The sequence below is a fragment of the Carcharhinus amblyrhynchos genome, chromosome 3 (genome assembly GCF_965287045.1).
Source record: "Carcharhinus amblyrhynchos chromosome 3, sCarAmb.v2.hapA, whole genome shotgun sequence".
Taxonomy (NCBI): Eukaryota; Metazoa; Chordata; class Chondrichthyes; order Carcharhiniformes; family Carcharhinidae; genus Carcharhinus; species Carcharhinus amblyrhynchos.
Window position 1 is genome coordinate 74,326,182 of NC_137326.1, and position 15,525 is coordinate 74,341,706.

The following is a 15,525-nucleotide window of genomic DNA, read 5'->3' on the forward strand; positions in this document are numbered from 1 at the left end:
AAAAGGGAAGGTCAGGGATAGTGTAGAGGATGGGTCAATTTAAGTTACAAAGATGTCATGGAACAAAAGGCAAAGAGAGTGGGGCTGATGGTTGTAAAGGAGAAAAGTATTGGTCCAGAGTAGGTATTTATAACAGAATAAAGGTCATTGTCGTCTGAAAGCAAAACATGGAAACATGTCTTGATCTCTACCCGAGTTTTGGTTATTTCATTCCACACTCTGACTATTTCCTGGCATTTTGCCTCCTCACCTCCACACCCTCTGCCAAGCACCTATCCCCTTCATCTAGTCTCTGATCTCGTGTACTTTAAGAAACAAAAATGAAATTTTAACTGAACTGGTGAAACAACATTTATGAGAAATAGAAATAAACACTGGAAATGCATAGGAGAGACAACAGAGAAGAGATGATAGAATGAGAGAGAAAGAAGCAATGAGGAAAAGAACTGGACAGATATCTTGTTGAAAATGTCCGTAAACAAAGCGGAGAAACGATGAAATGTAGTATCAAGAACATGATATGAATTGGAGTGGAAGGGAAGAATTGGGACGCCCAGTAGGCAGTGTGGGGAGATGGAAAGACTATTTTAGTGGTTAAACAAAATTTCACAAGGCAGCATTAGTTTCTGATCTATCAGTTTTTCCTGTGGGGAAATCTTTGGGGAAAGAAATAGTGATGCCACACAAAATTAGCTGATAAGCTTTTGTCCTTGTATGGTTGTATAAGCTGTACCCTTCTGACTCACTGTGAATAATGGCATGGGAAATGTTAAAACGTAGTATTCATTACAAAAAAAGTATTGAAACAAGGGCAATTTCTCAAATTATTTTGTCTCTGTCCCAGTTCCGAGGAAAAGTCTTGCACTCTGTCTTTGAATTGTTTTGTTAAACTAATCTTTCTCACACTAGCCTTTGTATCCTTGTCTCTCATCACAAAGTTAGAAACACTCCTGGAAAATCTTCAATTTGGAGTTGAGAATCATAAGCAAAACTACATTTCAGGACAATGTTCTGGTGATATCAAAGTGTCTACTGGTGCCTGGATTTTCTTCAAGAAATTATACTTGAACTCTTCTAACCTTACTGTTCCCTAAGGCACGTTCTGCTATTCTTCCCAATCTGGACTGTGTTTGTTAACTTGGTGATGGCTACAAAGTTCAGCAAAGTATTGAGGACCAGTTGCTTGTTAGAACAAAGAAGCTTACGGCACAGGAACAGGCCCTTTGGCCCTTCAAGACTGCATCAACCATGCTGCTCGTTTGAACTAACCCCCTACTCTTCCACAGGCCATACCCTTCTATTCCCATCCTAGTCATGTATTTGCCAAGATGCCCCCTTAAAAGTCACTATCACATCTGCTTCCACAACCTTCCCCCAGCAGTGAGTTTCAGGCACCCACCACCTTCTGTGTAAAAAAAAAAAATCTGCCTCATATATTTCCTTTAAACCTTGTCCCTCACACCTTAAACCTATGCACCCCAGTAATTAACTCTTCCATCCTAAGAAACAGCTTCTGACTTTCCACTCTGTCCATGCCCTTCATAATCTTGTAGACTTCTTTCAGGTCGCCCCTCAACCTCCATTGTTCCAGTGAGAACAAAGCAAGTTTCTCCAATCTCTCCTCATTGCTAATGCCCTCCATACCAGGCAACATCCCAGTAAATCTTTTCTGTAGCCCCTCCAAAGCCTCTACATCCTTCTGCTAGTGTAGCGACCAGAATTGAACACTATATTCCAAGTGTGGCTGAACAAAGGTTCTATAAAGCTGCAACATGACTTGCCAATTTTTAAACTCAGTGCCCTGGCCAATGAAGGCAAGCATGTTGTATGCCTTTTTGACTACCTTCACCACCACATTGTCACTTTCAGTGACTTGAGTACCTGTACAACCAGATCCCTCTGCCTATCAATACTCTTAGAGGTCCTGCCATTTACTTACATTTTGCATCTGTAATAGATCTTCCAAAATGCATTACCTCACATTTGTTTGGATTAAACACCATCTGCCACCTTTTCGTCCAAGTCTCTAACCAATCTATATTCTTTATATCCTCTTACAGCTCTCTTCGTTATCTGCAATTTCACCAACCTTTGTGTCCACAAACTTACTAATCACACCAGTTATATCTTCCTTCAAATAGTTTATTGATCCCTGAGGAACTCCACTTGTCACAGCCCTCCATTCAGAAATGCACCCTTCCGTTGCTACCCTGTCTTCCGTGACCAAGCCAATTCTGTATCCATCTTGCCAGCTCACATCTGATCCCATGCGACTTCACCTTCTCTACCAGTCTGCCATGAGGGACCTTGTCAAAGACGTTACTGAAGTCCATGCAGACAACGTCCACTGCCCTACCCTCCTCAATCATCTTTATCAGTTCCTCAAAACTCGAGCGAGTTAGTGAGACATGACCTCCCCGTTACAAAATCGTGTTGCCTCTCATGTTACTGCCATTGCAGTTCTGAGTGAGTTATATGAAGGTCTACTTCTTATTGGAATTATGTTGTTTGTTTAATCTCCAGGGCACAAAATTGTGGATAATCATGGAGTATCTGGGTGGAGGCTCTGCATTGGACTTGGTGAGTACTGTTTGTGACCTTTGCTTGAATATGTCCTAACTCAAGAGACATTGAATTATAAACTGTGGATTTGAGCTTCCGTATGTTTCAAAGTGAAACAATGCCATTGAAATACTGAAGGGATAAATATTTGAATCCCAGTACCAGGTTGGTCTGCTAACTCTCAGCCAGCTGACCTACTTTGAATCCCAGACTCACTGTTACTGGACCTGGACTATGCAAGTCCTGGGTCCCTGGTCTGTAAGCTACCAGCTGTTCACCTTAATGCGCTCTTGTATCTGGTTTCACAGCCGTTTATCAGTGGATTTACCTAGTTATTTGGTGATCTTTGAATTTGCTGTGTATGACACTTTGGACATTGTCACGATAGTTGCATTTGTAATCAAATGTCCTTGCCCTCCTCCCCTTAAATCATGTTCACTGTTTAGGAATTTGCTTCCTTAGTTGTTCGGTGGGCTTACAAGTTTCACCAAACAGACCAGGAGTGTCTTGGGTTCAACATCTGGTATTTGCTGAGTTGGCTGATCTCTCTAAATGTGGCGGGATGCTGAAGGGACTGATGACCCTTATTGTCAATGCTCCCGCTTGGCTGAGGGTGCCTGGCCCCTGTATAGAACTGTACCTCAGAGAAGTCTGTGCATTCATTAGGGGGAGGAAAACATTGACAAAATATTGAATAGTTTAAAAAAAATTTGCTTATGCCACTTTGTCTTCCATTCCCACAAATAGAGACAATTGGAGCAGCTCTAGGGAGAAAGAATTATAATTTCAGATTAACTTCCCTGTGTTTTTCTGTCCTTGTATTTTCTTTGGCCTTTTTCTTGTCAATTTTCTGCTCTCGCTGGTAAAGTCATGATCATGTTCATGACCCTTGTTCACTGTTTATTAATGGCATTTGGCAAATGGATCCTGGCCCTGTTTTCCCTGGAATTTGTATCTACACATGCACCTGCAGCTGGGTTATTGGCCAGTAGTCTTGAATGATCAGTGAACCCTGGAGGACTCTTGCCTTCTGTAACCCAAGGGTGATTTAAATCAAAGCCTACTGCAGGTAATTGAACCAAAGTTCTTTTGAGTTAATATAACTGAGTTACTCACTGGATACACTTCCTGGCCCATCAATTGTTAATGAATAGTTGTGGTATTTGCAGCTGAAACCAGGCCCTCTGGAGGAGACTTATATTGCAACAATCCTACGAGAAATCCTCAAAGGTTTAGACTATCTACACTCGGAACGGAAAATTCATCGAGACATTAAGGGTAAGGGCGCACAAGGTGAGATTGCGCGGTGCATTGTTCTTCAGTTTTGGTTTCCAAGGAAGAGGGAGAGGAAAGAAAAGATACCATCAGAATCCTCCTGAAAACAGAGAATTTGCACTGTGCGGAATTAATTCCTGATATAAGGATTGCTGGAGGGAGAGCTATATTTATGTACTGTTTTATCACATCTTAGAAACCACAAAATGTCAAGGTCTTGGTTAAATATTACACCTCTGAGAGTGTAGCAATTCCTTAATAATGCACGTAAGCCTAGGTTATATGTCATGTCGAGATTTGTACCCTAATCACCTATCTCAGAAGAGAGCAAGAAGTTGGAAAAAGAGGATGGAACAAGAGAGAAATAGAGACCTTTATTGTTAAGGAACAGCACAATATTGCATGAGGCATCTCCCTGTTGCCAGGGGCGGGTTCAGGGAGCAAACTTTGCTGCCTCTCATTTCCAATTGCTGCCTCACCTGGCTCTTGCTTCCAGCTCTGACCCGACATGTATTAGCTGCTTGTCCTGACCTTTATTTCAAAAAGAGAAATACTAATGGAGTAGGTCAGTGAGAGGGAAGTCCTGAGTGAGTGGGGGAGGTATTGAGAGAAAGCTGAGCTTAGAAAAAGCAAAAAGGAGGAAGGTCACACAGTACCTAATCTATGCTAAACCTGGCCCCAGTTATTGACAGAGACAAAAAATGAAAATGCTCTGATCTTCTTTCATGCATTCCTCGCACATGATTGGAATTGACCATGCTTCATTAGTTTTCTCATTAAGATGTTCGATGTAACACCATGCTGAGCAAAAATTCATGACCTCCTGCCCCTTGCTTTGTTAAAGTTCCCAGATCTGCACTAATTTATTTTTAACTTCTGAAGAGTGCCTGTTATTTAAAAAATAATGAAAACTTTACAGGGGTCATAACTTATCTTTCCACACCACAAAGATTCTTCAACTCAATGTGCATAAAAACCACCTTATAGAAGTTCTGAGGCATTGTGAATGTATTTTACATACTTCTTACATATCCAAATTTTAACTGAGACAGGAAGGGAAAAATAAACGGCCATGAGTTTATTTTCTGCATTCTTTTTGTGATTTTTGTTTTCCTTTATTGATCTCCCGACTATAGGTGGGAATGAATATACTCATGAATGAAATCCACCAATCCTAAAAAAGCCTGTTTGTAATTCCTTCCCTTTCCCATCCACATTTCAGCTATTTCTGCCCTGTTTAGGATCCTTTGTTTTCTTCCCAATCTACTGGTGCACTCAGTCATCTTCACACATTATCTGAAGCAGGGATACAGTGGCTGCAATAGAAAGCAGTTGATCTTGATGTTCTGTTTGTCATGTCTCCACAGCTGCTAATGTATTACTATCAGAGCAAGGCGACGTGAAGCTTGCAGACTTTGGGGTTGCCGGCCAATTAACAGATACACAGATAAAGAGAAACACTTTTGTGGGAACGCCCTTCTGGATGGCACCAGAAGTCATCAAGCAGTCTGCATACGACTTCAAAGTGAGTGAGCAACCACACATCAGTTCAGTCTCTGCAGATTTGGGTTCTGTCTTGCTCTCGGGTTCACGCACTTTGTTGCTCACATTCAACAAAACACTCACCAGCATCATGCATAAACTGAAAAATACACATTGACTTGCAAGCACAAGTAATGTCTGGCATTTTGAATGCAGGGTATACCAGTCAAAGAACAACATTTGAATGGTATCTGTTCCAACTCCAAAACCTCCTTCCTAAACCTACTTGATGCTTTCCTACAGTGTTCTGTTTGGAGATAGGAATGAACTCACCAGTAGAGTAGGAATGGTTGTGGCAAGAAGAGTGCGGGGAGAAAGGGGTGGGCGCTGTAAGATTCATCCATTCTGAGACTTGAGCCAATAACCACTTTGTATGGAGGCAAGTTCTGTTTACTCTGGCAGTGCCATATGGAAACACAGAAAGAGAGAAACCTGCAAACATATGTTTATTTATGAAAGTTCGGGGCATAAGAACATAAGAAATAGGAGCAGGAGTAGGCCATCCAGCCCTTTGAGCCTGCCCCGCCATTCAATAAGATCATGGCTGATCTGTCGTGTCTCAGTTCTACATTCCCGCCCTCTCCCCATAACCCTTAATCCCCTCGCTTATCAAAAACCTATCAACCCGCGTCTTAAAAATATTTAGCAAGGCAGCCTCCACCACCTCAACGGGCAGAGAATTCCAGAGATTCACCACCCTTTGAGTGAAGAAGTTCCTCCTCAACTCCGTTCTAAACCGCCCCCCCCTTTATCTTGAGGCTGTGCCCCCTAGTCCTACTGTCCTTTCTGAGCGGGAAGAGCCTCTCCATCTCTATCCTATCCATCCCATTCATCATCTTATACGTCTCAATGAGATCTCCCCTCATTCTTCTAAACTCTAACGAGTACAAGCCTAGTTTATTCAGCCTCTCCTCATAGCTCAACCCCGTCAACTCCGGTATCAGCCTAGTAAACCTCCTCTGCACTCCCTCCAAGGCCAAAATATCCTTGCGTAAATAGGGCGACCAAAACTGCACACAGTACTCCAGCTGCAGCCTCACCAGTGCCCTATACAGCTGCAGCAAGACCTCCCTACTTTTATATTCAATCCCCCTCGCTATGAAGGAGTCAATGTAGCCTGTCAGATCAGTTCTTTAGCCATTTTAATTTCAAACTCACCAATTACATTCCTCACCAAATATCCATTCTTTAACTTTCACAGGTACGCTATCAGCCCCTGCACCTTTCTGCCCTGATTACAGTCCATTTCACAGATTCATCTGTCTGATGTAATTAGATCTAACTTATTCACATTTCTTCCTCCTGAGTTTGTTTGCTCCTGTTAGCATCGTGAACACTTCAGTTCCTCTCGTCTATCCTTGTAGCCCAGATACCTAATCGTAAGCATCATGTTAGTCATCCTTTGCTATACAATCTGCAGTTCCCTGACTGCAATTGTAGAATGCCATCATGATAAATCTTGCCAAATTCAAAGAACAAAGAAAACTACAGCACAGGAACAGGCCCTTTGGCCCTCCAAGCCTGCACAACCATGCTGCCTGACTTAACTAAAACCCCCTATCCTTCCGGGGACCATATCCCTCTATTCCCATCCTATTCACGCATTTGTCAAGCTGCCCCTTAAATGTCGCTTCCACTACCTCCCCCATTCAGGGTGACATTCTGAGTAATACTATTTATATGGCCTTACTCGTTTCAGAAAAAGTGCAAAAGCACTTCATGGAATTGTATGTCCTCTGCCTGTACATTCTAAGATTATCTTGGTTTCTGCACTGTTGTTCCACACTATACTTAAGGTTACAGAATTCTCTGCCTCCAGCCCACAGACATGCCTCTTGTGTTGTATCCTCAACTATCTTTCTGTTTAATTCCCTTCTCCAGTCTCATCGTTGCGTTTATCAATACTAAATAATAATAATGGTATGACCAATTTCAAATCTAGCCAAACACCATCTCTATTTTATCTGCTCATTTCCAGTTTGGTATCAATATCTAAATCCTGAATTTTCTACTTCTGCAATTACCCCGTGGAAAAAATAAACCTCATACTGAAGAAAAGAATGTTTAATCAGAAATGAATGAGCACATCATAATGAGCTGCATTGAAATCTGATTTCTTGAACAGTGGTAGATGAGGGGGTTAGACTATGAAGAGAGACTAAATAGACTGGATCTGTACTCATTGGAGTTTGGAAGGATGAGGGGGGATCTTAAGAGACATATGAGATAATGAAAGGGATGGATAGGGTAGAGGTAGAGAGATTCTTCCCGCTCAAAAGACAGCAGGACTAGAGGGCACAACCTCAAGATAAGGAGGGGGGGGTGCGGGTGCAGTTTAGAATGGCGTGGAGGAGGAACTTCACTCAAAGGGTGGTGAATCTCTGGAATTCTCTGCCCATTGAAGTGGTGGAGGCTACCTCGCTAAATATATTTAAGACACAGGTAGATAGGTTTTTGACAGACAAGGGAGTTAAGGGTTATGGGGAGAAAGCGGGAAAGTGGAACTGATCCACTTCAGATCAGCCATGATCTTATTGAATGGCGGGGCAGGCTCTAAGGGCTAGATGGCCTTCTCCTGCTCCTATTTCTTATGTTCTTATGTGGGAGCAATCCAATGGAGTTCTGATCAGTGGGTCACTTATGGGTCGTGGGTTTTAATCCAACTCAGACCAAAATCCTAATGCTCTGAAGTAAAATTAGTTTTATTTTATGTTCTGTAACTTGTACACAGCCACCTAATTTGTCTATCACACCAAGAATGTAATCTCTGCACGTGCATGAATCTGCTTCTTTCATCCCACCCCTCCTTTCCCTGCTTATGCATGTGTCTGGTTTTACTTTTCTCTTTCCCATTGACTATCTATAGTGTGTTTTCTCACTCCCTCCCAAACATACATTCTCTCCTATATTTGGTTTTCACACTTTGGTTGCAGAGTGTATCTGTGATGTTTCTCTCCCTCTGTCATGATTGCTTGTGTTGTTCATCCATCTAGCAGGTAATGTAATAGTTATAACTGGGTCACTATAAAAGTTACCTCATTTACCCTTTGCTTTTCTTTTGCTGCTGATTGAAACCAGTAGGTGACGAAAGAGTTTTGAAATGGCGTCTGTGCAAATGAACAGTTTTAGGAACTGCTCAAACTGGCCAAATATCTTCCTCGCCATTAAAAAACAATTGATTATTTTCTTGCAAATTGAGAAAGGAAGAAACAAAGGTTAGGAGAGCTAACTGAGCTCCCACATCATGGGCTCAGGTTTACAATCATCAGCCCTTTTGGCTAGAGTTTATATTTGTTTGATGGCAAAAAAAGTAGAAAGGAGCAGGAACAGCAGTAAAAGAAATCTTTTACTCTCTACCCAGAGCTCAATCTGAAAGTAATGGTGTGTGCTTTGAATTTGGTATCTGACAGATCTAATACAGGAATTTAGTGACTGTAATGCAATTGTTGCTTTAGCAAGCCAGAATGACATGGTCGTTGGTAGATTTTGAGATCCCATGCCATTCGTGCTTCCACAGGATTTCTACAGACTGTCACTATTTTAAAAGTTCAGAGAAGTCTTGAAAACAGCACCAATCATGTTTTTAATTAGGCAATAAATGGGAAGGTGCAGTGAGACACCTCCCTGCCTTTACAGCACCATTAGCTTTACAAGTGGAAACATTCACCAAGAAGAATAAACTGGTGATGGTAACCAAAGTAATTTTGCTAACTTCATATTTGTATTGTACCTTTTGAGTTGACTTATAATGGAGGAAATTGAAGGAGTTCTGTTGAAAACTTGTTGTTTATATTCAGGATATAGTTTCTAATTCTCTAACTTGTTCACTTTCAGGCAGATATCTGGTCCCTTGGAATAACTGCAATTGAATTAGCAAAGGGCGAACCTCCTAATTCAGAGCTTCACCCAATGCGAGTCCTTTTCCTGATTCCTAAGAACAACCCCCCAACTCTGGAAGGAAACCACAGCAAGCCCTTCAAAGAGTTTGTAGAAGCCTGCTTAAACAAGGATCCCAAATTCGTAAGTGAAAGGGCTTTATTTTGTAGCAAGATGTACATATAGCCCAGAGTTTCAATGTAGCTGTTGATGTCTCTTCACTTATTATGAACAATGATAGAAATAACTTGTGTTTATATGGCATTTTTCATGTCTTCAAGATGTCCAAAATCTTGCCAGTTGGTTACTGAATTACTTGAAGTGTAATCACTGTTGCAGTGAAGCCAATTTGCATACAGCAAGCCCTGATGTCCAGCAGTGGGTTAACTGGCCAACTAATGTTTTAGTGACACTCATTGAGAGTGAAATATTAGCTAGAACATGGGAGGAAATTGTCTTCAAGTGGTGCTGAGATTCTGCACATCTACCTGAGACAGAAAGATGGTTCAAGCAGACTCAGATTAAAGAAGTCTCAATGAAGAATCCTATTGGACTCGTAATGCTTTCTGTCTCTTCACAGATATTGCCAGACCTGTTTAGTCTTTCCAGCATTTCCTGATTCAATTTAAGTTTTAACGGCTATCTTAAAGATGGCAGATCCAACAGTGCAGTACTCTCTCAACATTACACACAGTTGTCGGCCGAGATGAGTGCAGCTTGAATCCCAACCTCCTGACTCTGCAACAAGAGTATTGCCACTGAGCCAAGGCTGATGCAAGGAGGTGTTAACCGCAGGAGGGCTTAAATAGAGAAATGTCTGAACAGCCACATTTTTGTTGACTTAAAGTTCGGGAATAATGAAAAAGTGGTGCTGTGATTTGCAGTGATGTGGAGGTTTTTAATGAGGGGAATACCGGTGAAAGTTTGTTAAAGAAACAAAGAGGATGTGGATTATATTAGAAAAATTGGGTAGGGGCAATAGTTCAAGTGCAAATAGTCACCATGATGAAGCTTGCTTATGGAAGGTTATTTTTCTGTCCATTTTTCAACTGACAGTTGACTCGGTTCCACAAGTACTGGGCAGTCCTCTACTACTTACCCAAATGACTATCACAGTGGGAGTATCCAGTACTCAACTCACCAGTTCCCATGCATGTGTACTTTCCTAACGGTGTTACTACATAGGAATGAGGAGCTGAGATCTGCTTCTATGACCCCTAACCTTCCTGTCAAACTATCCAGTCCTCTCCCACTGTTCATCTTATCACAAGTATGCTGCAGTGCTCCAGTTACTTGTCTGCATGGCATGTTGCACTCATTCAGTTTGTTCTGATTCTGAACACTATCTTTTGTTGGATCGAGATAGTCTCTTGTACTATTGGGTCTCCTAAATTGATTCTTTGTCAGTGGTTCAAGTTGGGTGGTTAAGCAACAGTGTTCCTTAAAATGAGGTTTTAAAAAAAAGGCAGTATCAAGCCAAAAGAAAGAAGCCGCCTTAAAACAAAAATCAAGGAAACATGGGAGGCTGGAGTAGCTATGAAAATCAATAAAGGATGTGAAAAGAGAACACAAAAAATTGCAAGAGAAATTAAAGCTAACAGAAAAACTATGTAATATATTGAAAAATGAAATCAACAGAAAGAATCGTGGACTGTGGTGTCTAATCATCCATTTGAAATTGGAGTGCACTAGGCACGAGAGATATATTTTCCAGCAGAGCCAAAATTATAGCCATACCCTTTCTACTCCACATCTACCGCAACTTATACTCACCCTGTTATGGGGGCATTGGAAGGGTATCCCTCCCTCGCCAATAACTACTCTTATTCTTCCTCTCCCTCTCTTTTTCTACTCTCTCTACATTTAATGCATTAGATATGGATTCCCTCTTGTATACGTGTTGCCTATTCCTAGTGGAGCCATAAGATGAGCCATTTGACTTTTCAGGGAGAGGGGGTCTCTCGGTCCAGAATGTTTATGGAAGGACAGGTGAAGTTGTTGCAATGAAGTATGTACTGTTCTGAAGATTTTATATTTAACAGGTGAACAGGAAAGGAATGGCGCAAAGGAATGGTGGGTGTGTCTGAGAGTTTTTCCTTTTTGGAATGTGACTGGAAAGAGCTTTTTTGTATAATATTATTGATATAGTACAAAGGTAGAAAGTAATCACTTAAAGAAAAAACTGCTTTATCTAATAAGGAAGAGGAGAATTGACAGGTATGAGTATTGTTTTTAGTTAAGCTGTATACAAGTCTTCTAATCTCACATTATCAAACGCTAGATGCTGTCTTGAAAGGACCAAAAATATATAACAAGTGTGAAAGAAAGATGATCATTTCCTGCTCGTTCTTATCCAAATTTTGATACACTAGCCTTATCCTGAAAAATGGGAGCATTCAATCTCGGGCTGTGCCCATTTTGACAGTCAATACCTTTTAAAAGGACGGGCCACGTTAAACTCCATTCCAGTTCATCAGTAAAGACTCGGACTGTTCCTCAGTAACTCTGCAGGGGGTCACGTAGTGTATTTGGCAGAGTGTCCTGAACAAAACTTATTCTCTGTGGATCTTCTCTTCCTTTTAAGAATATTTTTCAAGGTGGAACTAAAACACATCTTGGCATCAAACACGAAATAAGTTAGATCCAGCGATCTAAATTTACTGGACTCAGGATGTGCAAAATGTAAAAGAAGGTGCATCCAGAAGAATGGAAACACAGTGAGGATGTGCACCTTGACAGTGAGAAACCAGTTGGCTGGAGAGGGAATATTGAAAGTGAAATTTAATTGAGAATTTTGAAACTATTCCACGGAACTGTAAAACTTGACTGCAGCTTCTGTTTCTTCACATTCTAGCGGCCAACAGCAAAAGAACTTCTCAAGCACAAATATATTCAGCGCTACACAAAGAAAACTTCCTACTTAACAGAGCTGATTGATCGCTACAAGCGCTGGAAGTCTGAGGGTCATGGTGAAGAGTCTAGCTCTGAAGACTCAGACCTGTAAGTTGGCAGCCTTCCTGGGGTGGAGGTGTGGGGTAGCATCTGCCTGACTGACCAAAGCACAATACAGTTGGAACATGTGGACCAGTATTCGGTCTAACCTGAAAGTGCTATTACTGTTCAGCCATTATTATTTTAGGGTCCATTTGCTTTGCATTAATTTCAGTTTCTTGTCGCTTTGATTATCCAGACAGCTAAATTTTATTTTTTCCCCATAATCCATTCCTTTTGTATCAGAATTTTCTTTTGTATTGTTACAAGTCTCAGTGCAAACTGTGTTGCTGCCTTCAACAAGCTCATCTTTACCATTTCAACATGCAACAGTATCTGTATCAAAACCTGCAGAATGGGCATGTAAATGGCAAATCTCAATACAGACAAGTGCCAGGTGGTAGAAGTAGTAAATACTGACCCACACTTTTAGAGGAATTGATTTGAAAAGCAACAAATATGTTGAGCTTAAGAGAGATGGTGGCATAATGATAATGTCACTGCACTAGTAACCAAGAGGCCAAGGCCAATACTCTGGGGCCAAGGATTCAAATCCCACCATGACAGCTGGTGGAATTTAGATTAAAAGATGGGATTATAAAGTTGGCCTCAGTGATGGTGACCATGAAACTATCACCGATTGCCATTAAAAACGCGTCTGGTTCACTGATGCCCTTTGTGGAGGGAAATCTGTCATCCTTACCTCGTCAGGCCTATATATTACTGCAGGCTGACAGAAATGTAGTTGACGCTTAATGGCCTAACGAATCATTCATATCAAATGTGATTAGGAATGGGCAACAAATGCTGGCCTTGTCAGCAATGCCCACATCCCATGAAAGAATTTTTTAAAAAAGTATGTAGAACCTTGGTTAGCCCAGAGTTTGAGTATTGCCCATTATTCTGGTGGGATTTTTCTCCCTCTCTGTGGCGTGTTTGGAGGCATTGTCAACGGGGTTTCCCATTGAAATCCTTACTACAGAACAAAGAAAATTACAGCACAGAAGCAGGCCCTTCAGCCCTCCACACCTACACCAACCATGCTGCTCGACTTAACTAAAACCCCTACCTTCCGGGGACCATATCCTTCTATTCTCATCTTATTCATGTATTTGTCAAGACACCCCTTAAAGGCGGTACCATATCCACTTCCACTACCTCCCCGGCAACGGGTTCCAGGCACCCACTACTCTGTGAAAAATCTGCCTTGTACATCTCCTTTAAACCTTGCCCCTTGCACTTTCAACCTGTGCCCCTTAGTAATTGACTCTTCCAGCCTGGAAAAAAGCTTCTGGCTATCCATCTGTCCATGCCCCTTATAACCTTGTAGACTTCTATCAGGTCACCCTCCAATCTCGTCATTCCAGTGAGAACAAACCAAGTTTCTCCAACCTCTCCTCATAGCTACTGTCCTCCGCCAGGCAACATCCTGGTAAATCTTTTCTGTACCCTCTCCAAAGCCTCCACATCCTTCTGGTAATATGGCAACCAGAATTGAACATTATATTCCAACTGCAGGCCTAACTAAGGTTCTATAAAGCTGCAACACGACTTGCCAATTTTTAAACTCAGTGCCCAGGCTGATGAAGGCAAGCATGCCGTCTGCCACCTTGAATACTTTTTCTACCTGCATTGCCACTTTCAGTGACCTGTGTACCTGTACTCCCAGATCCCTTTGCCTGTTAGCACTCTTACAGGTTCTGTCATTTACTGTATATTTCCTATCTGTATTAGATCTTCCAAAATGCATTACCTCACATTTGTCCGGATTAAACTCCATCTACTATCTCTCCGTCCAAGTCTCCCACCGATCTATATCCCGCTGTTTTCTCTGATGGTCCTCGTTGCTATCCGCAAATCCACCAATCTTTGTGTTGTCCACAAACTTATTAATCAAGCTAGTTACATTTTCCTCCAAATCATTTATGTATATATTACAAACAGCAGAGGTCCCAGCACTAATCCCTGAGGAATGCCACTTGTCACAGCCCTCCATTCAGAAATGCATCCTTCCACTGCTACCCTCTGTCTTCTTCGACCAAGCCAGTTTTGTATCCACCTTGCCAGCTCACCTCTGAATCCATGCGATGTCATCTTCCACACCAGTCTGCCATGAGGGACCTTGTCAAAGGCCTCACTGAAGCCCATGTAGACAACATCCACTGCCCACCCTCATCAACCATCTTTGTCACTTTTTCGAAAAACCCAATCAAGTTCGTGAGACACAACCGTCCCCTCACAAAACCATGTTGCTTCTCACTAATATGTCCACTTATTTCCAAGTGGGAATAAATCCTGTCTCAAAGAATCCTCTCCAATAATTTCCCTACCACTGATGTAAGGCTCACCGGCCTGAATTATTCTTGCTGAACAAAGGAACAACATTGGCTATTCTCCAATCCTCTGGGACCTCACCTGTAGCCAGTGAGGATACAAAGCTTTCTCTCAAGGCCTCAGCAATTTCCTCCCTTGCCTCTCTTAGTATTCTGAGGCCTTGTCTACCTTAATGATTCTGAAGAACCCCAATACCACCTCCTTTTTGATCTCAACATGATTCAAACTATATACACATCCTTTCCCTGACTCATCATCCACAGGAAACCTGTTACAAGATTTCAGCAATGGTCTCTATGTTACAAAGGCATAAAGCATTTTATAGAGATACTGGAGAAGTTACGGAATAAACTTAAAAGCATTAGTTTAGGCCGAGAGGTAGAATTATCAGGAAGGATTGAAAAAGCTGGTCTTTTAATGGCAGGGCTAACAGTGCTATCGAACAGGCCCTCTAACTCACCAATTAGATTGTTCATCCAGACCATGCTAATCTTAATTCCCTTTTATAAAATACAGACTCTCTCTGCAGCTCCACTGTGTGTCTGTTTTCCTATCATAGATACATGATCCATCTTGCACAATCCCCCAGCTGTTATTAAACAGGGAATTTTTTTAAAGAATCAATGACTGCATCTCTCATATGCTAATCGTTGTTCATTGCACAAACTGTTTCCCATCTAGGTATGTTATTCTCTGCATATAAGAAAATAATGCAATGAGTATGAATGAGCACCAGAGATTGTTCTGTAGCTGTCCTTATGATTCAATACATAAAGGCAGCAGCACTATATATAACATTGAGCCCATAAGTGGGAAAATTCATTCTAAGTATCCTAGCCTACTGAATTAATTGAACTATAGGGTGGGTGAAAATTGGTTGCAACGAGACATTTTAAACTAAAATGAACGCTGATTCTTATGTAAAAGCAAAAACTGCAAATGCTG

At 41.5% G+C, this 15,525-nt stretch overlaps 1 protein-coding gene across 2 annotated transcripts in view; it reads left to right on the plus strand.

Annotated features, from left to right (window-relative positions):
• stk25b (serine/threonine kinase 25b) overlaps positions 1-15,525 on the plus strand; it is a 57,638-nt gene that overhangs the window by 30,727 nt on the left and 11,386 nt on the right. For both annotated transcript variants that reach the window (XM_080185296.1, XM_080185297.1), the window contains exons 3-7: positions 2,524-2,580; positions 3,732-3,840; positions 5,205-5,362; positions 9,214-9,399; positions 12,110-12,255. In XM_080185296.1, coding sequence (XP_080041422.1) covers positions 2,524-2,580; positions 3,732-3,840; positions 5,205-5,362; positions 9,214-9,399; positions 12,110-12,255 — 656 coding nt within the window. The remainder of the gene's footprint in view (positions 1-2,523; positions 2,581-3,731; positions 3,841-5,204; positions 5,363-9,213; positions 9,400-12,109; positions 12,256-15,525) is intronic.